The 24,558-nt window shown below is 48.0% G+C and overlaps 1 protein-coding gene across 7 annotated transcripts in view; it reads left to right on the top strand.

Annotated features, from left to right (window-relative positions):
* Positions 1–24,558, top strand: part of RABL6 (RAB, member RAS oncogene family like 6) — a 131,473-nt gene that overhangs the window by 94,855 nt on the left and 12,060 nt on the right. For 4 of the 7 annotated variants that reach the window (XM_008173808.4, XM_065572016.1, XM_042843483.2 and 1 more), the window contains 5 exons: positions 940–1,301; positions 4,640–4,796; positions 16,809–17,021; positions 18,543–18,900; positions 22,519–22,690. In XM_008173808.4, the coding sequence (XP_008172030.2) occupies positions 940–1,301; positions 4,640–4,796; positions 16,809–17,021; positions 18,543–18,900; positions 22,519–22,690 (1,262 nt within the window). Of the gene's footprint in view, positions 1–939; positions 1,302–4,639; positions 4,797–16,808; positions 17,022–18,542; positions 18,901–22,518; positions 22,697–24,558 lie in introns of all 7 variants that reach the window. The other 3 variants (XM_065572017.1, XM_065572015.1, XM_065572014.1) reach the window with 1 other exon arrangement.

The raw sequence follows: 24,558 nt of genomic DNA on the forward strand, positions 1-24,558 counted from the left end.
TCATATCGATCCCCATCCTTTCCAATTTAACCAATAATTCCTCATGCGGTACCGTATCAAACGCTTTACTGAAATTGAGGTATATTAGATCCACCGCATTTCCTTTATCTAAAAAATCTGTTACTTTCTCAAAGAAGGAGATCAGGTTGGTTTGGCACGATCTAGCTTTTAAAAACAGCAAAGAAAGTTACACACCCTTGGGAAGACTATTTTGGGACTGAGAAGAAATGATTAATTATTAATTGCTCATCATCCCAAAATAATATTCTCAAGTGCGTGTCACTTTCTCCACTGAGCATGCTTTTGTGCAGAGTTCTTAGATTTAGCTTTAATGTTAGTTTCCACTGTTGACAACGCTGGCACAAAAGACAGATTGCAATCTAATGTTAGCCACCATGGTTGTTTTGATTTAACCCTACTAGCCTTGTTCTGGATTGGCTCATGAATATTCCTAAACTCATCTGAAGATAATATGGAGTGTGCCTCAAATAATTAAAGGTATCAAGGTGTGCTGCAGCAGAGAAAAGGTTGGGAACCACTGTCTGAGAGTGACGTGACTGTTGAGTTGCTATATAGGGCTTCCTCCCGGAAACTTGCGCCAGAGAACTTACTGTACAAACATGGAATGATGACCTGTAGATACTAACCCTTTGCGTATCTTGGTGCCTTCCGTCCAAGGAGCTCGTTGCACTTTCTCAAACACTGATTAACTTTTGGTCCCCATTGTGTGCTAGGTTTGCATTTGGGGTGAGCTAGGCTCAGAGAGGTGAAGTGACTTGTCTAAGGTTGCCCAGGAAGTCATTGGCAGCACTGGGCCTGGAACCCTGTTCTCCTGGCTCCTAGTCCTGGGCTGCAGCCAGAGAAACAGTGTTGTTAATGAGAGGTTCCATGGAGTGTTCTGTTCCAGTCCTTATGTCTGCAATCCATTCTTTCCGGCAGCTTCCTTGAAATGATGGAATCCCGAAGTCGAGGACACGCGTCCCCAATGGCGACTAATGGACAGAGTCCTTCCTCTGGCTCCCAGTCACCCATAGTACCTCCCAGCTGCACGTCAGATAGTTCCAGTCCTGGTACCCCCCAGCCACCACCACCACCTCAGCAGCCACCTGCCAACGCAACATCCCCTGAGCCTCCATCCTCCTTGTCACCAGTGCCTCCACTAGAGGCTCAGCTACCGCACACATCGTCCCCAGCTACAGCCTCCCCAACAATGCCTGTTGTAGTCCCACTGCAAAAGCGCAGCATTATCTCCCGCCTCTTTGGAACTTCTCCGGCACCAGAGACGTCTCCTCCCCCGCCAGGTAGGTGCTGATGCAGAGAGAATCTGGATTTTGCTGTCTGGTGCATGGGCATACTTACAATATTGCACTTCCCTGCTGTCCCTATTTCTTTGCTGTACCCCTCCTGTTCCCTGTTGGAGGCAGAGCAGGCAGCCCGCGTGTCTTAGCAGTGCAAGGCATATATTTGTTCAGTATAAATCCAAAGAGTAGTGCAGTTGCTTCGTTCTTTTCTTCCAGCTGCCTTGCTTGATTTGCCTTGTACCTCCAGCAGTGCTCATGCTAGCCCAGGGGTCTCAAACTCAAATGACCACGAGGGCCACATGAGGACTAGTACATTGGACAGAGGGCCGCATTTACACACACACTCTCTCTCTCTCACACACACACACTCACACACACACACACACACACACACACACACACACACACACACACACACACACCGCTGCCCTTGGCCCCGCCCCCACTCCACCCCTTCCATGAGGCCCCGCCCCTGCCCTGCCTCTTCCCACCCCTTCCCTGAAATCCCCACCCCAACTCGGCCCCCTCCCTGCCCCCAGGGGGTGCAGGAGGGGTGTGGGGTGTGGCAGGGGCTCAGGGCAGGGAGTTGGGGTGTGGGGTGCAGGAGGGGTGAGGGGTGTGGCAGGGGGTCGGTGCGGCAGGGGGCTCAGGGAAGGGGGTTGGGGTGCAGGAGGGATGCGGGATGCAGCGGGGGGGGGTTCAGGGTAGGGGGTCGGTGCAGCAGGGGGGTCAGGGTGCAGGAGGGTTGTGGCGGGGGATTCAGGGCAGGGGGCTCAGGGCAGGGGGTCGGGGTGCAGCAGCAGGGGACTCAGGGCAGGGGGTTGGGGTGCAGCAGGGGGCTGAGGGCAGGGGGTCGGGGTGCAGCAGGGGGCTCAGAGCAGGGGGTCGGGGTGCAGGAGGGGTGCGGCAGCGGGTCGAGTTGTGGCAGGGGGCTCAGGGCAGGGGGTTCGGCTGCAGGAGATGTTCGGGGGGTGGGCTCCGGCTCGACATGCACTGGGGGCAGGGCAGGTTTCCTGCCTGCCCTGCCCCCACGCCGTTCCAGGAAGAGGACGGAACCTGGGGGAGGAGGTGCGCAGCGGTGTGTGTGGCTATTGCTTCAGGCACCGCCCCCAGCAGCTCCCATTGGCCGGGAATGAGGAACCAGTGCAGAGGCATCCAGGGCTGTTCATTGCTTTCATCTACTGAGCTAGGCCTTAATTTGCCCATCACATTCACTTTACTTACAAAGCTGACTGGAGCTGCCCCTGCCTAGCGATTATTAGCATGATGGGTATGAGTCACCTTTTGCTAAATAACCTCCTCCTTCAAACTGTCACTCTAAGGAGTTCAGAAAGCTATCAAGACACCCACAGAAAGGGGAGGTGCTCAAAATGCACACTCAAGTTCAGTTTTAATTCTCCACATCGGGGTGGGCAAACTTTTCGGCCTGAGGGCCACATCGGGGTTGCAAAACTGTATGGAGGGCTGGGTAGGGAAGACTGTGCCTCCCCAGACAGCCTGGCCCCTGCCCCCTATCCGCCGCCTATCCGCCGCCCCCTGACTATCCCCCTCAGAACTCCCGACCCATCAAACCCCCCTGCTCCTTGTCCCCGGACCACCCCCTCCCAGGGTCCCCGCCCCTAACCGCCCCCCTGAGACTCCACCCCCTATTCAACTCCCCCTGCTCCCTGTCCCCTGACTGCCCCGACCCCTATCCACACCCCTGCCTCCTGACAGATCCCCCAGGACTCCCATGCCTATCCAACCCCCCTGGTCCTCGTCCCTTGATTGCCCCCCCGAACCGCCACCCCATCCAACTGCCCCCCGCGACCCCCCGTCCCCTAACTGCCCCCCCCGCAACCCCCCACTCCTGCCCCCTTACCATGCCACTCAGAGTGGCAGAAGCTCACAGCCCCGCCGCCTGGGCGGAACCAGCCACGTTGCTGCGGGGGGATGGGACAGCAGGGGAGAGGCCGGGGGCTAGCCTCCCCGGATGGGAGCTCCGGGGCTTGGCAGGACAGTCCCGCGGGCCGTAGTTTGCCCACCTCTTCTCTACGTGATGTCCTATCTCCTGGATCTATGATCAGTTGTGACAAAACCCACCAATTGCAGTTTATAACTCTTCTTACCTGGGCCAGTTCCCTGGAAGCAGGATATAGGGAAAAGGGAGGAAAGTTGGAAACTCCTGATCTGCAGGTCTCTTTATGCTTTGTCCAAAGAAACAAAAAAGTGAAAATGCAAATGGACGTCAAGATGTGGCCGGTCTGTTTCACAATTTACACTGGAAACAAAATCACGTAGAACTGAATGCAGAGAGGCAATGGCTTCACTAAGAAAAATGGACACAGTCCAACCCCAGTGCGATAACCTTTCTATCCCTTGCTTTGTCAGAGTAACTTTCAGAAAGCCAGTGTGTTTTTATAAGATCTGCAAAAGAAAGTTTGAGCTACACATACAAATTCTGCAGCAGTAATTAAAAAAAAAAAAAAAAGTTATTCCCTGATGTTGATGATGCTGTTACCCAAGCAAGGAAGTGAACAAAAAGCCATGTTAGGTGCTGCTCTGTTAGGAAAACTTGCACTAGGGCAATCAGGAAAAAGTCATTGTTCATCTTAAAGGAAAAAGTCATTGTTCAAACAAAAGTGCAAATAGTCACACTTTTCATGTTTTCCTATGTCTGTTTGAGAACTGCTTTTCTTTGTGTTTCTTAAGAATCTGGGATGAAGATTAACCTAGGAGAATAGTGAAGATTGCTCTACAAATAAGACCTATTAAAGCAACTTTTATTTTATGTAACACCTAGGGGCATTGACCTGTTGGAGGCCTCAAAGTTAGAGTAAGTGACAGTCCTTGTCCCGAAAGGTTTACAGTTTATATGACACTATCACATATGTGTGAAAAAGCCGGGTGAAAGACAAGGGAATAGAAACAGGAAGTTTTAACGTGGACTAGCTTTGTGCACAGATCATAGGTGTAAAAAGCCAGTCCTGGCTGTAATCACAACCCCTGTTATTAGCTGGCAGCACTCTGTAGGTTATAGTGGCATAGGTGAGTTTTACGGAGGAAAAGAGAAGTTGAGCTTGGTACATGCTAAACCAGCAGTAGGCAAAAGGCAGCTCACGGCTACCTTCTTGCAAAGCAGTGGTTTGATCTGAATGGCCTGTTACATTCCTTCTGCTGCACAGCAAATGTCCAAGACTGTTGTGGCTGTTAGCTACATGTCTGCACACACAAGTGGCCCTCCGCGTGCTAGAGAAGCATTGGGTTTGAGATGCTTAGGGGAGTAAATTCTCTGCCACACCAGCTGGGCATCATTTATGCCAAACTGTTCTGTCGTGTGTTGCCTGTTCCATCTACAGATGCTGCTACTATTCCCCCCAGTGAAGTCCCTGCAAAAGTGCAGAGTGTGGAGGACTTTATTCCCGATGACAGCCTGGACCACAGCTTTCTGGAAGATACGATCTCTCAGAGAGACAAGGGGATAACTAGGACTAAGGACCACAATGAAAGTGATAGGTAAGGAGGAAAGGAACTGGGGGTGGGGGAAAAGGAGCGGGATAGAAATAGCATTTGGAAGTGCAGTCTGGGTGACTGAGGGAACTTGTGTGACTCCTAAGCATTTTCCTCTAGCTCTAGGCCCTTATGGTCTTAATACACACAGTATGCTACACAGTGCAAACCCCCAGAGGGTGTGTATGTATCCCAGTAATGGTAGCCTCACCTCAGACACTTTCTCTTCCTTTCCTGAACACCCAAGAAATCAAATGGCTTGCGGCATGCCCTGCTAGCAACACCTATCCCTGTTAAATTGGAGAGGCTGCCAACTCGAGCACATCTGCTAGCCAGAATTATGGTATCGCTCACAGGAAGAGAGGGTGGGTCTCTCTCCCATTAGCTAGGTCCCAAAGCCACTTAGAACCACTACCTTGAACTTCACACAGGAATTTACTGTCGTCCAGAGCAGATGATGGAAGCAGTGGCTGAGAGTGAATTATATAATTTCCAAATCCCCTCCCCCACTTCTCCCTGATTGCTTTCTAGCCTCTCCTACTATTGTCCTCTGTTAGCTCTGGCAGCAGATGCTTGAAGAATCCCATTTACTGTATTAGCAGGATGAGTTTGTCATTGCCAAAGCATTGTTCTTCCTGATACCCTTTGAATGCCAGAAAGCTGTGGTGCCACCAGTTTAGCCTAATTTTTTTTTTTTCTGGCTTTGATAGTGCTTCCAAAACTGAAAGGCTGCATCACTGTACGACTTCAACTGAGATTCTCGCTTGACAGTGTGTATTGCAAATAGGGCTGTTCATTGATCGCAGTTAACTCACACAATTAACTCAAAAAAGTAATCGTGATTAATCACAGCTTTAATCGCACTGTTAAACAATAGAATACCAATTGAAATGTATTACATATTTTTGAATGTTTTTCTACATTTTCAAATATATTGATTTTAATTATAACATAGAATACAAAGTGTACAGTGCTCACTTTATATTATTTTTTATTATAAATGTTTGCACTGTAGAGTGATAAAAGAAATAGTATTTTTTAATTCACCTCATGCAAGTGCTGTAGTGCATTCTCTTTATCCTGAAAGTGCAACTTACAGATGTCGAATTTTTTTTTTTTTTTTGGTAACATAACTGCACTCCAAAACAATGTAAAACTTTAGAGCTGACAAGTCCACTCAGTCCTACTTCTTGTTCAGCCAATTCCTCAGACAAACAAAAAGAACAGGAGTACTTGTGGCACCTTAGAGACTAACAAATTTATTAGAGCATAAGCTTTCGTGGACTACAACCCACTTCTGAAGTAGGCTGTAGTCCACGAAAGCTTATGCTCTATTAAATTTGTTGGATATATGCATCCGAAGAAGTGGGCTGTAGCCCACGAAAGCTTATGCTCTAATAAATTTGTTAGTCTCTAAGGTGCCACAAGTACTCCTGTTCTTTTTGCGGATACAGACTAACATGGCTGCTACTCTGAAATCAGACAAACCAGTTTGTTTACATTTACAGGAGATAATGCTGCCCGCTTCTTATTTACAATGTCACCTGAAAGTGAGAACAGGCATTCACATGGCACTTCTGTAGCTGGCACTGCAAGGTACTTATGTGCCAGATATGCTAAACATTCGTATGCCCCTTCGTGCTTCGGCCACCATTCCATGTCTACTCTAGAGACCTTACAGTGGCACAGCTGTACCGATGCAGTTGCATTGCTGTAAGATCTCCCATGTAGCCGCTTTATGCTGACATGAGAGAGCTCTCCCATCGACCCAATTAAACCATCCCCAACAAGCAGTGATAGCTATGTTGGCGAGAGAGCATCTCCCACTGACGTAGCGCTGTCCACACCAGTGCTTCTGTTGGTGTAACTTACGTCAGTCAGGAGGGCGTTTTTTTCACATAAGTTCTTCTTCAAGTGCTTGCTCATGTCAATTCCAAGTAGGTGTGTGCGCGCCACGTGCACAGTCATCAGAAGGTTTTTCCCCTAGCGTTAACCATCGGGTCGGCCTGGGTGCACCCTGGAGACACGCCTTTGAGTCACTGCATATAGGTCCTTGCTGACCCACTGCCTCCTCAGTTCTATCTTACCGCCAGTGATGGTTGTTGGAGCTGAGTGTCTCTTGCTTCAGCAAGCGTTTCCTCTAGTGATTTCTGTATCTTCAACCTGTAAATATTTAAATAGTTAGTATTAGTTGTAGTTAGCTAGTTAGTGTTTAGGGGTTCCCCCAAACCCAGTTCATTCCCCTCTTGGCGTTCGGGGCATGCCTTGATCCCAAGGGTGCCAAAGGGCAATCCCCATGACTCCTGCCTAAAGTGCCTGGGGGAAGCACATCAAACATATCGTTGCAGGATCTGCAAAGGGTTCTGCCCTAGAACTAAAAAGGGAAGGGACTTCTGGCTCAAGCAGCTCCTCATGGAGGCAGTTCTCCATCCCCAACTGGCTCTGGGCCAGCAGGACATGGCACCCAGCACCTCCGTGCAGAGCACGCCGGCCTCCAGTAGAGAAGCTATGGCACTGAGGAAGGACTCTATGCCTAGAGACCCTCGGCAGCATCATTTCCCGGCGCCGAAGTCCCAGGGCAGCAACTCAGCACTGCTCGCGCTCACCAGTGCCAAACAAGAACAACAATAGATCAGCCAGGACTGACAGTGCTCGGCGTCAGTCATCGGACTCAGAGGCAGAGTCCTATTACTCAAGACACAGCTGGTACCGGTTGGAACAGCGCTGCTGTAGACAGGAGACAGATTGTGCCTCCCCTTTGGTACCGGGGCTGGCGCAGTGGCAGGGGCCCACGCCATGGGCATACCATCAGGCCCAGGGTACCTATTCCACAGGCTCACAGTCGGTAATTTCAGAAGAGCGTGCCCCTCCTCCACCCCGAACCGTCTCCCACCACGAGGCACCGAGACGGTTTCAGAGCCCAGCGCAGAGCCCCGTCTAGATACCAACAGCATGGCTGACACCAGGACCGGCCTGGCACTGGGCAATAAGGCACTGGGCAGGGACAATAGCAGGGTACCAGGAGGGTCCGGTACCGCCTAGGGCATCAGTCATCTTCTCCCGATGAGGCAGTGGCAGGATGGTCGTCTTCTGCTCCGCCCCCCCATTGACAATAGACCCCGTCAGGAGCTGTTGTGCAGGGTGTCTCAAAACCTGGGGCTACAGGCCGAGGAGATGGTCGAGTCAGTAGACCCCCATGGTGGACATCTTAGCCCCCGAGGGGCCCTCAAGGGTAGCATTACCCCTCATAAAAACCATTCAGACCACCACGAAGACCTTGTGGCAGACTCCTGCCTCTATCCCCCCTACAGCTAAGGGGGTAGAAAGGAAATATTTTGTACCTTCAAAAGGGTAAGAATACCTGTTTACTCATCTGTAGCCGGGGTCGCTGGTGGTAGCGGCTATGAATGAGAGAGAAGGGCAGGAGCAGCAGGGCCCAACCCCAAAATCCAAGGACTCAAAGAAGCTGGACCTCTTTGGCAGGAAGATGTACTCCACTGGGGGGCTCCAGCTTCGGATTGCTAACCAGCAAGCAATCTTGAGCAAATATAACTTCAATTGGTGGAATACCCTGATGAACTTTAAGGAGCTGATTCCTGCAGACTGTAGATCAAAGTTCGCAGCTGTGGATGAGGACAGCAAGGCAGTGGCACGGACCGCTTTGCAGGCCTCACTGGATGCGGTGGACTCGGCCACACGAACCGTATCCTCCGCCATATCCATGAGGAGAAGTTCATGGCTCCAAGTGTCGGGCAGAGGTCCAGCAGACAATACAAGACCTGCCTTTTGTTGGCTTGGGGTTCTTTTTAGAGCAGACAGACTCCAAACTCCATAGCGTAAAGAGTTCAAGGGCAACACTGAACTCTCTGGGCCTGCATACTCCCACTACTCAGAGGAAGCATTTTAAGCCCCAACCTCCTTCACATTTCTACCCTCCCAGCCTACACAGGACTTCTCTAGGAAGTGGGGCAGGAATAACAGGTGCAAACCTCCCCATCTGCCACCCAGTCAAGGCCAGGGCTCAGCAAAGCAGTCCTTTGTCTCCAAGCACACCTTTTGAGGGTGCACCTGGGGACAGTGCACCAGTCCAGTAACCGGATCCTTCCCCTTGTTTTCTGAATCTTCTATCCCACTTCTATTGTGCGTGGGCCCAGATAACCTCAGACTGCTGGGTTCTCCACACGGTAGACGTGGGATATTCTCTCCATTTCTGCTCCTCCCTTCCCCATCCCTCTTCAGGCACTTGTCTCATGAGCAACATCTCATGCAGGAGGTGCAAACGCTGCTAGCCGCAGGAACAGTAGAGAAGGTCCCTCAGGAGCTAAGGGGCAAGGGTTTTTATTCCCAATACTTCCTAATCTCCAAAGCCAAAGGAGGTCTCAGACCCATATTCAAGTTCCGCATGATCTCTTTGGCTGCCATCATCCCCTCCCAGGATCCAGGGAACTAATATGCCACCCGTGACTTGAAGGATGCGTACTTCCACATATCGATAGTCCCATCCCACAGATGTTTTCTCTGGTTCGTAGTGAACCACAACCATTACCAGTTTACGGTCCTTCCCTTCGGCCTGTCAGCGCCCCCTCAGGTGTTCACCAAGAGCAAGTCAGTTGTGGCCGCCTTTCTAAGGCGACGGCAGGTGCCGGTGTTCCCGTATCTTGATGACTGGCTTGTCAAGGGCTGCTCCAGGGCACAGGTAGAGAAACACGTACATCTGATACGATCAGTCTTCGACAGTCTGGGTCCATTGCTTAATGTGCCCAAGTCCGCCTTACCCCCACCCAGACGATAGAGTTCATAGCAGTACTAGACTCCACCCAAGCCAGGGCATTCTGCCAGAGGAGTGCTTTCAAACCATGTGCTCCATCATAGAGGACTTTCAACTTTTCCACACCACAACAGCACAGAGCTGCCCGAAACTGCTCGGTCACATGGCCACTTGCACATCTGTAATCCAGCACTTCAGGCCTGGCTGACTTCAGTATGCCGTCCAAGCAGACACAGCTTGGACAAGGTAGTCTTGTTTCCTCCTCGGGTTGTCGAACCCTCCAGCAGTTTGCACAAGAGTGCCCTTCTCCAGATTGCAACCATTGATGTTGCTAGTCACGGACGCTTCAGCATTGGGGTGGGGTGCGCATCTAGGGACCGTCAGGACCAATGTTCCCTCTAATGTTTTACACCCATGTGCAGAATGAATTTTATGTGCATCAATATGAAGGTGTGATGTGGGGCCGAGGGATTCGGATTGTGGGGGGGGAGGTTTCTGGTGGGGGGTGCGGGTCTGGGATGGGGATGAGGGATTGGGGGTGCAGGCTGCCTTTGGGGTGCAGGCTGCCCCAGGGCTTTGGCAGGGAGAGGTGTCTCCCCCCACTCCTCTCGCTGCAGCAGCCCTGGACCTATTGTGATGGGAAGAAGCGCCTCTCCCCCCGGTAGCCTCTGCTCAGGAGGAAGACTTGGGTTCTTCTGGGATTAATATCAAGCAGAAAACTTCACAGCTGAATAACTGACTATGGGCCAAATTCAGCATTCAGTTACACCATGGATATTAATGGAGTTACACTGGGTTTATGCCAGTGAAATTTCAGCAAGATTTCACTCCCTAGGTAAGAAAGCTGTTAAATTTTCATCAGCTATAAGAAGTGTCGATGCCCATAATACCATTTTGACACTGGTAAATAACATGAGCCCACAAAACTGATGTGCTGCGGGAGGAAATTCACAGCAAAGGCCAAACTGCACACGACTCACCTGGATCTAAGTTTTGTTACCAACCTCAAGCTCAGGCCAGCTTCGCTGAAAGGGTTTGTTGTGACCCTTTTGTGTGAACCTGGGGCTGCTTGCTGGGTTCTGTGAGGAAACTGGCCGTTCAGAACTCGGTGAAATGGGAACAGTAGGCACTCTGGCTGCAGCTGAACTTTGCTTTGAGTTGCTAGAGAGAGTGAAGGGCTGGAATGCAAAATACAAACCCAGCCCCAAAGCCACAGCGGCGGGGAGAGGCACCTCTCCTGCGTCCCCAGCCCCGGAGTTGCTGCGGCAGGTTGGGGCTGCAGGTGAGGCGCCCAGGGCCGCCCAGAGGGGGCAGGGGGGGGCAATTTGCCCCAGGCCTCGGGCCTTGCAGGGGCCCCCATGAGAATATAGTATTCTATAGTATTGCAACTTTTTTTTTTATAGAAGGGGCTCCCGAAATTGCTTTGCCCCAGGCCCCCTGAATCCTCTGGGTGGCCCTACAGGAGCCTCTCCCTGCCATAGCCTTGAGCACCTGCACAGCCCATGCAAGGCTGCTGTGCGGCTTAGAGGGAACTTAGCTCAGGACGCAAGGCCTCTGGTCCCAAACAGAACTCTGCATAGCTCTCTCGATACATCTAGGGGCATCTTATCTTCCGGGATCCCAGAAAGAGCTGGCGGACAATCTCAGCAGATTATTCCATGGCCACGAGTGGTCCATCTGCCCGGACATCATGAACAGCATCTTCCAATGATGGGGAGTTCCCCAGGTGGACCTGTTCATGATGAAAATGAACAGGAAATATCAGCAGTTTTGCTCCATCCTGAATCACAGCCCAGGCTTGACCACGGATGTGTTTCTCCTCCTTGGGAAGGACCGTCTGTTCTATGCGTTCCCACCCTTTCCGCTCATTCACAAGGCCCTGCTCAAGTTCAGAAGGTACAGGGCGTCCATCATTCTAATAGCACCTGCCTGACCTCGCCAACACTGGTACACATCACTCTTGGAACTGTCAGCCACTCCAATCACCCAAGACCATGGTCACCTCCAGCACCTCAACCTCAAGTCTCTCCACCTCAGAGTGGAAGCTTCATGACTAAACCCCATGGAGTTCTCATGCTCTGAACCTGTCAGAGAGGTCCTCCTTGGCAGCCAAAAGCCATCCACTAGAGCTATTTACTTAGCTAAGTGGAAGAGATTTTCGATCTGGATGACGCAAAGGGGCATGTCTCCGACTCAAGCATTAATACCCTTCATCTTAGACTATCTACTGCACTTGACACCATCAGATCTGACTGCTTCATCTGTAAAGCTTCACCCAGCAGCCATCTTGGCATTCTACCCAAGGTTGGATGGTTGATTTGGTCTTTGCTAGCCCAATGGTAGGTCGTTTTCTCAAGGGCCTAGACAGGCTATACCCTACAGTCAGCCATACAATACCAGCATGGGATCTTAACCTGGTGCTCTCCAGGTTAATGGGACCTCCCTTTGAGCCCTCTACCTCTCGTGGAAAGTAGCATTCTTGGTGGCAATAACTTCAGCCAGGAGGGTGTCTGGAATCAAAGCCTTGACATCTGAACCTCCATACCCAGTCTTCTATAAGGACAAGGTTCAGTCACAGCCTCATCCAGCCTTCCTGCCAAAGGTGGTATCTCAGTTTCACACAGGTCAGGACATTTTCCTCCCAGTGTTTTGCCCTAAGCCACATGCTAACAGCAGGGAACAAACACTCCATTCCCTGGACGTGAGGCAGGCTCTGGCCTTCTATATTGAAAGGACAAAACCATTCTGGAAATCTAACCAGTTATTCGCTATAGCAAACAGGATGAAGGGCCTCCCAGTATCGTCCCAAAGAATTTCGTTGTGGATGATGTCCTGCATTCAGACTTGTTATGACCTGGCGAAAGTGCCAGCCCTGACGCTAACAGCGCATTCTACAAGGGTGCAGGCCTTCTTGGCCACATTCCTGGCACAAGCCCCTATACAGGAGATTTGCAGGGCAGCGACCTGGTTGTCAATCCACACTTTCACTTCGCATTATGCCATCATCCAGCATGCCAGGGACGACGCAGTTTGGGGCAGAGCAGTGCTTCAGTCAGTGAACCCTGACCCATGAGCTCTGACCCCTCCTGCAATGGTCTGCTTGGGAGTCACCTACTTGGGATTGACATGAGCAAGCACTAGAAGAAGCAAAAACGGTTACCTAGCTTCTCATAACTATTGTTCTTTGAGATGTGTTGCTCATATCCATTCCAAGACCCATCCACCGTCCCCTCGAATGGAGCCTCCAGCAAGAAGGAACTGCAGAGGCAGTGGATCGGCAGGGCCCTATATGCGGCGCCTTGAAGGCGCAACTCCAGGGGGCACTCAGGCCAACCTGATGGGTACCGCTAGGGAAAAAATCGTCCGGTGACTGTGCACACAGCGTGCATACACCTATTTGGAATGGACATGAGCAACACATCTCAAAGAACAACAGTTACAAGGAGGTAGGTAACCATTTTTTTACTGACAAAAGTGCTAGTGTAGATATAGCTTTAGATGCCCATCCTAGATACAGTGGAGTAGAATCTCTTGTAATTGTGCCCTTCATGAGACTTACTAGTGTGGTGACTTCCTTCGGAAGAACACTCTTGCTTTGCCTTGACTTGTTTTCTTTCTGCGCTATAGCAGCGACATCAAACTGGCATTAGGAAGCTACGTGGTTTTTGCTATCAGGGATTCTCAAATGATTTCAGTGTTGACCATACCTTGATTATGCTTTGTGGACCCCCTTCCACCCACTTGTGATCCCATAATATCCCTTTGGCTCCTGCACCAATTTCTGACATGGAAAGTAATATTGAGCAATATATGTGTGTACTTTATCAGTCTTGAAATGTGGCCTAGCTGCTGGAAGTGAGACAGCACCATGGGAGGCCCATGGGTGGTTCACAGACCACAGGCTGAGAACCTCTGAGCTATGTAATTCCTATTTAAAGTCAATTGGCATCACATGGCTAACAACCAGCACAAGTCTTTGAAGATTTATGGGGTTGTGTGGCCCAAGCTCCATTTTTGTTGGTGGTGATTTTTTAAGGCCTGTTTCTGTCCTGCAGTGTACAAGGAGAACTCTTGAAATATATGTTCCTTGAGCAGCTCATTGAGACAGTTATATTTCCTATTTCCTGGCGACAGGGCTTGCCTGGCTTACCCTTAGTCTGATGCACTATGCTAAGGTGTATTTGAAGGGTATTAAAGAAGCTTATCAGACTCAGAATAGACGTCCCCATTTCTTCTCTGTTCCTGGCCTTGCCGGAAGTAGCTAGGTTATGCCTATGGATAGGATACAGGATTAGAAAGGTGAGTTCTGTGTGAATGTGTGGATCTGTTTTCACCACTTCACTAGACTTTTATCTTTACTAACCATCTAGTTATCTTTCCATATCCTTAAATCTGCATAACTCTGAACTTGTCTGTTGTCCCCTCACTGCCCCCTCCCCTCCACACACATACATGCATACATAAACCTTCATGGACAGATGCTTCAGTAGTGTCACCCAGCTGTGCTGAGAGTGCAAGTGAGGGGAATTGAGGACAGGGTTTCCTTCACACTCTGGGGCTCCCCTGGCGCGTGCTCACACCACCCCTCTCCCATAGCACAAGTTCCCTCCAGCTTCCTTGCTGAACTAGATTTTAGTTCCTTTCCCTCTGTTTCTCTAGCTCCTGAATGAAAGTGGCAGGAGGAGTGTGTTCACCCTCTGTAGGAGAAGGTACATTAGAGAACGAGCTACGGCTGAGCCGTTTCTTCTGAACTGAAAGCAGTACACTCAGGATTTGAAATGGAGTTTGCCCCTATACGCCACGAGCCTCAGTATGAGGGACCTCGCCTAGCATGTTCTTTGGCGTAATGTCAGCAGGGTTTACCTTCAATCACTTACCTCTTTGGTGCTAGGTGCCCATTAGCTCAGAATTAATGCAGGTTTGGCAGGCTGTTGAGACTGGTGCAGTGTGCTTATTTTTACATTCTCTGTGAGTTCCTTCCAACTGGAGAGTCAGTGCCCAAGATGATACTAATTTGGCATTGTCAGACCTCGTTTGTATTGCAGCAGTGTTTTTCCTGGTGTCTTGCTGTTAAGCTGCAGCTAGGTGATTTGTGTAGAAGCTAGGGATGGAGGCAGTCAGTGTCTTTACATATACCCTGCATGTGGAGATGAGCCACTTCGTTCATCTGTGTGTACATACCCATGCTTTCTATCCAGACTGAGGACATTTTAAAGAGCCGTGCCTAAGTCTAGTGTGTGTGTGCTGATTGGTGGGAGGATAATTGCACTAACAGCAGCTAATAGCTAGAGTTGCATTAATTAAGCTACTGCTATATATTCAAGACAGTACTGTAATCTAGAGTGAGGTTTCTAGAGCTTGTCACACCACCAATAGCATTTTAAAATAAAGCCACCCGCAGCATCGTTTTGAGGACATTTTCATTTTCTTTTTGATACATTTCAAGGGGAAGTCCACTCGCATTCTTTTTAATCCCCAGAAACCTCTTTTTAAATCCCCCTCCCCTCCAACCGCAGTGCCATGTTTTAGTTAGTTTTTTATGGGGCTAGCCTGGGGTGAGACTGTGCCCTGTTATATGGGAGATGAGGGTTTAGGAGCCAATTCCAGTCTGGTGAGGGCTGCAGTGGCAACCCACTCAGCCTGGGGGGATAGCATGTCCCTAATGCTCAGCAGCCAACACCTTTTTGGTTCATTGTGGCAGCAGCAGTGTTGAGCTCTAAAGGGAGTCCTGGGCAGGCTGCCTCAGCTGGAGCATTGGTGGCTGCAGTGTTTTGAAAGCAGAGGGTCTGTTTAGCACTCCAGAAGGGAGGCAGAGGAATCCCCAAGGGGATTGCATGTAAAACCTGAATGTGGCATGATGATCTAGGCAAATGTTCAGTTGAAATCAACACTTACTGCAGTGTCAAATTTGAAATGAGCTCTCTCCATCACGTACACTCGGTTGGTAAGATACAAATTCCTTAGAACATCCACTTGGGAACGATAGCCTGTCAAAAATGGCTGGGTGAGTTGACATGGAATCAATTAAAGTCCTTTGAACATCCTGTTCCTTTAGCAAGCATGTGTGTCAGCTTCCACCATCCACAGCTGGTCAGCGTCATGCTGGGCATTGGCCAGAGGGAGTCAGAGTGATGATAGACACCTACTAGAAAACCAGGTCTGAAGCTTGAGGGGCGATTAGTCAGTCCCAGCTCCTTCCTTTAACCCTCTAAAGTGTTAACCATCACATGCCATGAATGTCATTTTTTGTATTTGGAAGTAAATGAGATGAGTTTGTATAATCCTTAACAGGTCATTATAAGGAAGGTGAATGCTCTGTGTGTGTTAGACACCAACATAATACATCCATTTATCAAGAAGCAAATGATCTTCTCTGAATAAAAAGTACTTAATAGCGAAAGCAGGCAGGCTAAGGAAAGGTAGTGCAAAGCCTCCTGAGTCTGAATTGTGAAAATAATCTATATTCCTGACGTGAGCAAATCTCAAGGAAAGCATTAATATGGCAGGTCCTTGGGAAATCAAGCCTATAATTCTGCAGTGAAACTCCCGATCAAGATGTCTCAGAAGGCATAATCCTGTTCAGTCGAGGGAGCCTTAGGGGCTCTTACACTCTAAAATGTGTCCTTAGGTTAGGTTAATTTGGGGAATGTTAAGCATTGTTATGGTGTCTGGGTAGCTGCCTACTTCAGGGAGCACTATAGAAAAGAAATAACACAGAGGAGCCAAGTGCTGAAGGTATCTTCCTGCCACTGTGTCAATATGGGATATTTTTGAATCCCAGGACATGGGGATTAAGGCATGCAATTCCTATTGGTTTTTAATTGACTAATACCGTGCACAGTGTACTGGAAATGTTCCCATAAAGTCCTCACTGAGGCAGAAAGATGCTCTGTAGCTGTGAGGCCTCGCCTCAGATCTTGGTTGTACTAACCACTACTTGATGCCCCTCTCCCCCTCCCCCGGGGTTATAATCCATTGTGGAACTTGGACTGTGCTAGGCCCTTGGCTCTGGTGATCAGGCACTGCCTGAGCTCCATGGCAGGTCAGGGAGTGCACAGTCAAATAGGACACTGGTAACTTCAGCTGACCCGGATTAACCACAGATGGCCCTCATTAAGATAGGGAAGAGATCCTAGAACTCAAGTTGCATTAGTCTGGAACACCAGTGCTGCATTTGCATTCTAGAAGTAGGAGTGTTCGCATCTGAATGCGCCCTGAGGGGCTCTGTTTAACACTTCTGTATCTTGCAGTGATGGAGAGGCTCTCGGAGGGAATCCTATGGTAGCCGGTTTCCAAGATGATCTGGATCTAGATGACAAAGTGCCCAGTAAACCCTCATTGGCAGCAGAACTTGTACCAAGCAAAAATATCACTTTGTCAAGTGAGGAGGAGGCGGAAGTGGAGGATGCTGTGGTCACCATCGTGGCTGATGAAGACATTGACATGGACTACGAGACACAATGGTATGAAGGAGTATAGTCTACTAGCTAAAGTATGGAACTGGGAGTTGGGAGGTGTAGGTCTTTTTTCAGTCCTGCCACTGTCTCGCTGTGACCTTAAGCAGCTCACTTAATCTCACTGAGCCTGTTTTCCTAGCTGTAAAATGGGGTTATCTGTCCTCACCAACTTTGCAACTGTTCACAAACTACAGATTCTCTGATGAAAGGTGCTATGGAAGTGCATAGTAGTATTATTAATCCCCATCCAGATTTTTCAGTTTCGATGAAATTGTAACACACAAATGCAGCCAAAGGGCTAACTTGATTTGTCATATCACACTCCACAGAGTGTGAGCCCCTCTTGATGAGGGAGCGGCCCAGCCTTCTTCCCAAATTTGAACAAGAGGAGTTGGGTAAGCCGTTGAGCACTTTTTCATAGTGGGGGTGGGTGGGTCTCAAACCTCACTGCGTAGGGCATGGAGGGTGCTTGGGATGCCCTCTCTGCGCACCAAAACAAGCAGCACTTTGGCCTAGGGGGAATGGCATTGCTGCTCTTGCTGGAGAATGGAGCCTACAGACTATGGTCTAAATTGCATGGAATGTGAGGTGTGCTGTCATAAATAATGCAACAGGGCTTGGCCCACAAGCAAATGCATTGATCTCAAGTATATGTGTCCTCAGGGATGTCTGGGCTATCTTTCAGCATTTGGCCAGGGTCTGAGTGCTATGTATAAAACCTATAGAGCCTCATCACTGCGTAGGTGTAGATTAGAGAAATCCCCTAGAATAGGTTCACCTAACTGGTTAGTTACCATTAGTCACTTTGCTTCACTTGTGCAATGTGGGAGATGAGGAGAGTAGACGTGGAAGAGTATAGGAAAGAGGTGGAGCCTCTGGGTTTTCCTTGAACGCTGTCACTATCTGAGTGTCATAAGAAAGATAACGCATGTGGGTTAAGATACCTCCAATCTCCCGAGGGCTCACAGTTAGTCCTGGTGAAAGAGCATGCAGGAGAAGTGGTTTGGAATGAGCTCATAGGACCAAAGCCATGGGTTCCAACTTGCTAAGACTGTGACTGTATAAATCCCCTGCTTTTAATCCACGTTCCTCTCTCCTGGCCAGTGCTGCCTCTTTAGAGGATCTGAACAAGGAAATATTCGTCTATATGAACGCGGTTTCTAACAAGATCAACTAGTTTTGCTTCCCCCTTTCTGTATGATCAGGGAGACCTCAATTGTAATGGAGAAAAATGTTAGTCAGACATTAACTTTCCAGGGCCCCTGCTGGAGTCTGGCAGATTCCAACATCTTCCTTACTCCAACGGTCCAACCCTCTGAAACAGCCCATTGGGGCAGCTTAATTGTGTGGTGGGACCCCTCCTGATGGATCCAAGGCAGACAGTTCCCTCTGTTTCCCCCACACCCGGCTCCTTGCGACTGAGTGGGCCCACAGCCCCTGCACAGCTGGGATGTGATGGGAGGGCGCCAAGCTCACCCTTTCATTGTTGTTAGAGTTGTAGCTGACAACTTGTTTCCTTTTTTAAAGGTCTTCCAAAAATTCAATGAAACCACAAAAGGAAGCAGCTTCCACCAAAGCACCTGACCAGAAGCCTCAAGGCAGCTTGCCTCCACATTCTGGATTTGAGAAACACAGCAGCACAAAGCTCCCCACAGATCTGCCAGCCACTGGAGCTGCTGCTCCTACAGATACAGCATCAGTCCAGGCACAACGGACCACTTCCCAGAACAAGGGCTCAGCTTCCAAACTGAAGGGGAGCAAAGAAGAAATGCCTGAGGAGTCTGACAGTGATCAGGAGGGACCGATAGCCACCCAGATGCTCTCATTTGTGATGGATGACCCGGACTTTGAAAGCGAGGAGTCTGATAGCCAAAGGAAGAAAGTGGTAAATAACGTGCATGTGTCACTGCTTTCTAGCTCAGCCTAGAAGCAGCAATGGAGTGATGAGCTCTTGTCTGATCTTCCAGTATCCTAAGAGCAGCAGCTGCAAGATAAGAGTTAAACAATCTGAAGAGCATTATTCAAACACAGGCCATTAAGCTTCTTCTCATTGTTGAAGCTGAATGGTAGCATGTCTCAGTTGCATTTTTATGTATACAGATTAGGGCTGTCAAGCAAGTAAAAAAATTAATCGCGATTAATCACACTGTTAAACAATAATAGAACACTATTTATTTAAATATTTTTGGATGTTTTCTATATTTTCAAATATTTTTATTTCAATTACAATACACAATACAAAGTGTACGTGCTCACTTTATATTTTTGATTACAAATAGTAGCAATGTAAAAAACAAAAGAAATAGAGTATATTTCAGTTCCTCATACAAGTACTGTAGTGCAATCTCTTTATAATGAAAGTTGAACTTACAAATGTAGATTTGTGTACAAAAAATAACTGCATTCAAAAATAAAACAATGTAAAACTTTAGAATCTACAAGTCCACTCAGTCCTACTTCAGCCAATCTCTCAGATAAACAAGTTTGGTTACAATTTGCAGGAGATAACGCTGCCCACATCTTGTTTACAATGTCACCCGAAAGTGAGAATAGGCATTTGCATGGCACTGTTGTAGCAGGCATCGCAAGGTATTTACGTGCCAGATGTGCAAAAGATTCATATGTCCCTTCATGCTTCAACCACCATTCCAGAATATATGCGTCCATGTTGATGATGGGTTCTGCTCGATAACGATCCAAAGCAGAGCGGACCGACATATGTTCATTTTCATCATCTGAGTCAGATGCCACCAGCAGAAGGTTGATTTTTCTTTTTTGGTGGTTTGGGTTCTGTAGTTTCTGTATTGGAGTGTTGCTCTTTTAAGACATCTGAAAACATTCTCCACACCTCGTCCCTCTCAGATTTTGGAAGGCACTTTAGATTCTTAAACCTTGGGTTGAGTGCTGTAGCTATCTTTAGAAATCTCTCATTGGTACCTTCTTTGCATTTTGTCAAATCTGCTGTGAAAGTGTTCTTAAAATGAACAACATGTGCTGGGTCATCATCCGAGACTGCTATAACATGAAGTATATGGCGGAATGCAGGTAAAAAGAACAGGAGACATACAATTCTCCCCCAAAGAGTTCAGTCACAAATTTAATTAATGCATTATTTTTTTAACGAGCATCGTCCGCATGGAAGCATGTCCTCTGGAATGGTGGCCAAAGCATGAAGGGGCATATGAATGTTTAGCATATCTGGCATGTAAATACCTTGTAACGCCGGCTACAAAAGTGCCATGCAAATGCCTGTTCTCTTTCAGGTGACATTGTAAATAAGAAGCGGTCAGCAGTATCTACTGTAAATGCAAACAAACTTGTTTGTCTTCGCAATTGAATGAACAAGAAGTAGGACTGAGTGGACTTGTAGACTCTAAAATTTTACATTGTTTTGTTTCTGAATGCAGTTATGTAACAAAACAAAAAAATCTACATTTGTAAGTTACACTTTCACGATAGAGATTACACTACAGTACTTGTATGAGGTGAATTGAAAAATCCTATTTTTTATTTATCATTTTTACAGTGCAAATATTTGTAATAAAAAATTATAATCTAAAGTGAGCAGTGTACACTTTGTATTCTGTGTTTGTAATAGAAATCAATAGATTTGAAAATGTAGAAAAACATCAAAAAATAAACAATAGATTTAAATTAAAATCTATTGTTTAACAGTGCAATTAATCACGATTAATTTTTTTAATTGCAGTTAACTCTCATGATTAACCCCAAAAATTAACTGTGACTAATTGACAGCCCTAATATAGATTATTCTCAGTAACTGCAGATAACTTCTGAGCTCAAGCAGCCGCTTGGAATGTATGAAACCCAAATGCTGAGGATTTTTCATCTGGAGCTTGGCGGGGAGAGAATGGGGAAACGGGAGGGAGGGAGAGTGAATGTGTGTGAACATTTCCCTGTCTTCAACCCAAGAATTGAAAAGCCATGGTGAAGTTGTGTTGAAACCTTCCATTGCTTGGCAAAGCCTATTGAAGCCCCAAATGCCTTTATAGAGGGGCAGTCCAACATATAGCTGAAGTTGGGGTATCCATGGCATATCCACGACATTCACAACATAGGCTGCAGCTGCTCAACTTTAACATAGATGCAACCTGCCAAAGGGTGCCTAGATCAGAGAGGACCTGGCTTCTCCTCGGGCCTTCCTCCATATTAAAGATGAGGGAATTCAGTGAATTCTTTGAGATCCTACAGTTCGCTGTTGTGGCCTTTACCTGAGCAAATTCTGGATGTCCCTGCCTTAGATAGTCCACAGTAGAACCATTAGGCCCATCTGTACAGAAACAACTAGCCATGATTGACTGTGTAAAGAAGCCCCTATGCTTGCAGACAAAGTACTGTATACTCTGCCAGTGACTGTAGAGGGCTCCTGTAGAGTTGGTTTGATGTGTTCACCTTGCGCCATGGTTGTGTGGGGAGAGTCACTGTCCTAGTTTGTCCAGACCTTGGCCATGTATCATACTGGCCTCATTCAGTAACACTCCGTTCTCTTAGCATGGCCAATGCTCGCCGTTCCAAGCATTTCACTATAAAAACAGTGGCTTTCTGAGCAAGGTTATGACTCCTTGTACCTGATTAAACAGCAGGATTTGCTGGGAAGTGCTGCGTTGTAGCAGCGTCAGGGAGATATCCCTCCACAGAAAAACTCTTCTTCAGTGCGCAATGTGTTGGCCAGGTTGAGCAGTGAAAGAAGCTGTGCCCCCTCCACTAACGGGGAGGGCTGCACAGAGGCATACAGAGCCGGAAAGACAGCTCAGCAAAAGAGGCAGATCACGTTTGGACTAGTGCTAAGAATATTGTAAAGGAAAGAAGTTAATTCCTTAAGTGTCAAGTGGCAAACATGGGGAGATGTCTGTGCTCCAGGATCGGGGCACAGCTGTCTCCTTTTCCCCTCTTGCAGGGTGAGAGGAGCCTTCTGAGGCTTTACCTGGCCCCTGCAATTTCCCAGCTTTTAGCCTCTGTATCATGGGAGATGCAGCTCCCTCTTTCCTTGAACAGACGAGTTTGCTCCAGCCCCATGAAATGATTCCCCTGGGTGCGTACTGCCTTTTGACCCCAGGATGGCATGGATTCCCCTCTGACTCTTCCAGGGCACAATATAGCTTTGAGTTCATTGTATTTGAAGGTTTTCCAGGATGGCAGTGCCCATTTGTGCAGTTGGTAAGCCTGATGCATCTGGGGCTCATGTTTAACTCCACAGCGCCAAGAGGCTGGCCTTTTGAATACAAATTTTAAGCACCACAGGGCATTTCACACCAGAGCTACAGTTCCAGTGCTGTCTAGGCACTTCCATCGTGGCATAAAATAGGTAGAACTGCCTTTTGGATAAAAATGTGACAGTTTCTTGAAAATAGCACCACCCAGCTCCCCTTTAGGGAGCAGAAATGTATCCTAAGTAGAGGGGAGATGGGGCTTTTGCTTGAACGATCAGTTTAGACTCCTTGGTAGCTGAGACTGGGTCCATGATGTGTCTTTCATTCTCTAGGGTGAATTCCCAGTCCGAGAAGACCCCTCTGACATCTCTGATGAAGACACCTCGTTAGCAAAGCCTCCACAGCCCATGAAGCCTACAGTCCACTCCTTCAAGCTGAAAAATGACTCTGATCTCTTTGGCTTGGGTTTGGAAGAAACAGGCCCCAAAGAGAGCAGTGATGAAGGTAAAAGTAGGTCATATGTCTGAGCCACTCCTGAGTGTGATTGTCCTGCTGGGTTTTTCACTGCACTGAATAGATCCAACGTTAAGCAAATCAATTTTGCATTAAGTAAAACACTCCCAACTTCACCTAACGCCCTGTGTGAGCATTTAATGAGCTCTGCCAAAGCATAATTAACTTTTTCGCTTTCTCCCATGCCTGCCCTGACTAACCTCAGCTGGGAGAGCACTTGCTGAGGCCTTGGGAGAGACTACTATGCTTTTTCCTGCCCTGCTAGAAGTAGGGGCACTTCTTGAGAGCCTCTTCTTGAGATTTCCTGTCCAGCTTTGCATGCTTAAGAATCTGAGTCTTATTGTGGGTCCTCCCATCCCAAGAGCCAACCATAGCTTGTGCGGAGAGGTTTCTATGGATGGATTGGCGTTACCACACAACTGCTTCCTATTCATCTGCCTGGGAAGTAACCTGGAATTATGGGACGTTAAAGACTCTTCATGATTGAAGGGTGTGGGGGAGCTGTAAGAGGTGTAGAAGGGGTTTGACATTGATTAGTTGTTCTAAAATTATGATTAAGATGTCAAAGCCTATCCAAGGTCTATCAATAACTCACATGTAATTTTGCCTTGCTTTTAACTGTTTGATTTCCCATAACCTACACTGCCCTGTTGTGTTGGGTCTGATAGGTTACTGATAATGATGGAAGAGGCCAGGTGTCAGCAACTTTCAGTGTTGAACTGAGGTGTAAGTGACTTGAGTGGGCAGAATTGCACTTCAATGACTCTGTTCTCTCCTCTGAAACCCCACCCCAAATAGTGGGGTTAGGTAATTGCTTATCTGTCCCAAGGGTGTTTACATGGGATCCATTCTGTCAGCCCTTCTGCTCAATGAATCCATGATGCCAGAAGGGCAGAGAAAGAAATGGTTTGGACTGTGGTGCCATCAATAGACAGGCATGTCTCTTCAGTCAGACCCAAACCGTGCAGTTTAGCTGCTTCCCCAGTGTCTAGTCCTTGAACTGGTGGATAAGAGTAAGTTAGCTGAAGCTTTGCACAGAGCAGATGGGAGGGATGTTGGCAAGTATGCCGGAAGATCTAGAAGGTGCAGCAGGATTGGTGTCAGTCCTTGTTGTTAGAGAGTAAGCTCAAAATGTATGGGTCCTCCTGGCGTTAGTTTTCCTAAGCAAAGAGCTATTAGCAGAAGGTTGTGATCTTCCCTTCCCTCCTTAATGCAGGTCTTGACACTATTATCCAGACCTTTGTGTCGGCCAGATTACCACAGATACACTTTTACATGAACTGCCCTTGACAACCACTCAGGAGCTTCAGCTAACGCAGGATTGGCCTCCTTGGCAGTGATAGATGCAGAAGACTTGTTAATTTTTGAAGTCTGCGCTGGTTTCCAAGTCATTTCCAGGTGCAATTCAAGGTGTCGCTTTCGCTAACTAAAACCATAAGTGTTTTGGGTCCTGGCTAGCTTAGAGACTGCTTTACTACTTATCATAGAAATGTAAGGGTAGAAGAAACCTCAAAGTCATCAAGTCCAGCCCCCTGCATTGAGGTGGGATCAGACCATCCCTGACAGGAGTTTGTTCAACCTTTTCTTAAAAACCTCCAGTGATGGGATTCCACAGCCTCCCTTGGAAACCTGTTCCAGAGTTTAACTACACTTATAGTCAGAAAGTTTTTCCTAATATCTAACCTAAATCTCCCTGGTTGTAGATTAAGCCCATTACTTCTTGTCCTACCTACCTTCAGTGGACATGGAGAACAAATAAATCACCATCCGCTTTATAACAGCCCTTAACGTATTTGAAGATTATCAGGTCACCCGAGTCATCTTTTCTCAACACTAAAAGTGCCCATGTTTTTTAACCT

The sequence above is a fragment of the Chrysemys picta genome, chromosome 18, assembly GCF_011386835.1.
Source record: "Chrysemys picta bellii isolate R12L10 chromosome 18, ASM1138683v2, whole genome shotgun sequence".
NCBI lineage: Eukaryota > Metazoa > Chordata > Testudines > Emydidae > Chrysemys > Chrysemys picta.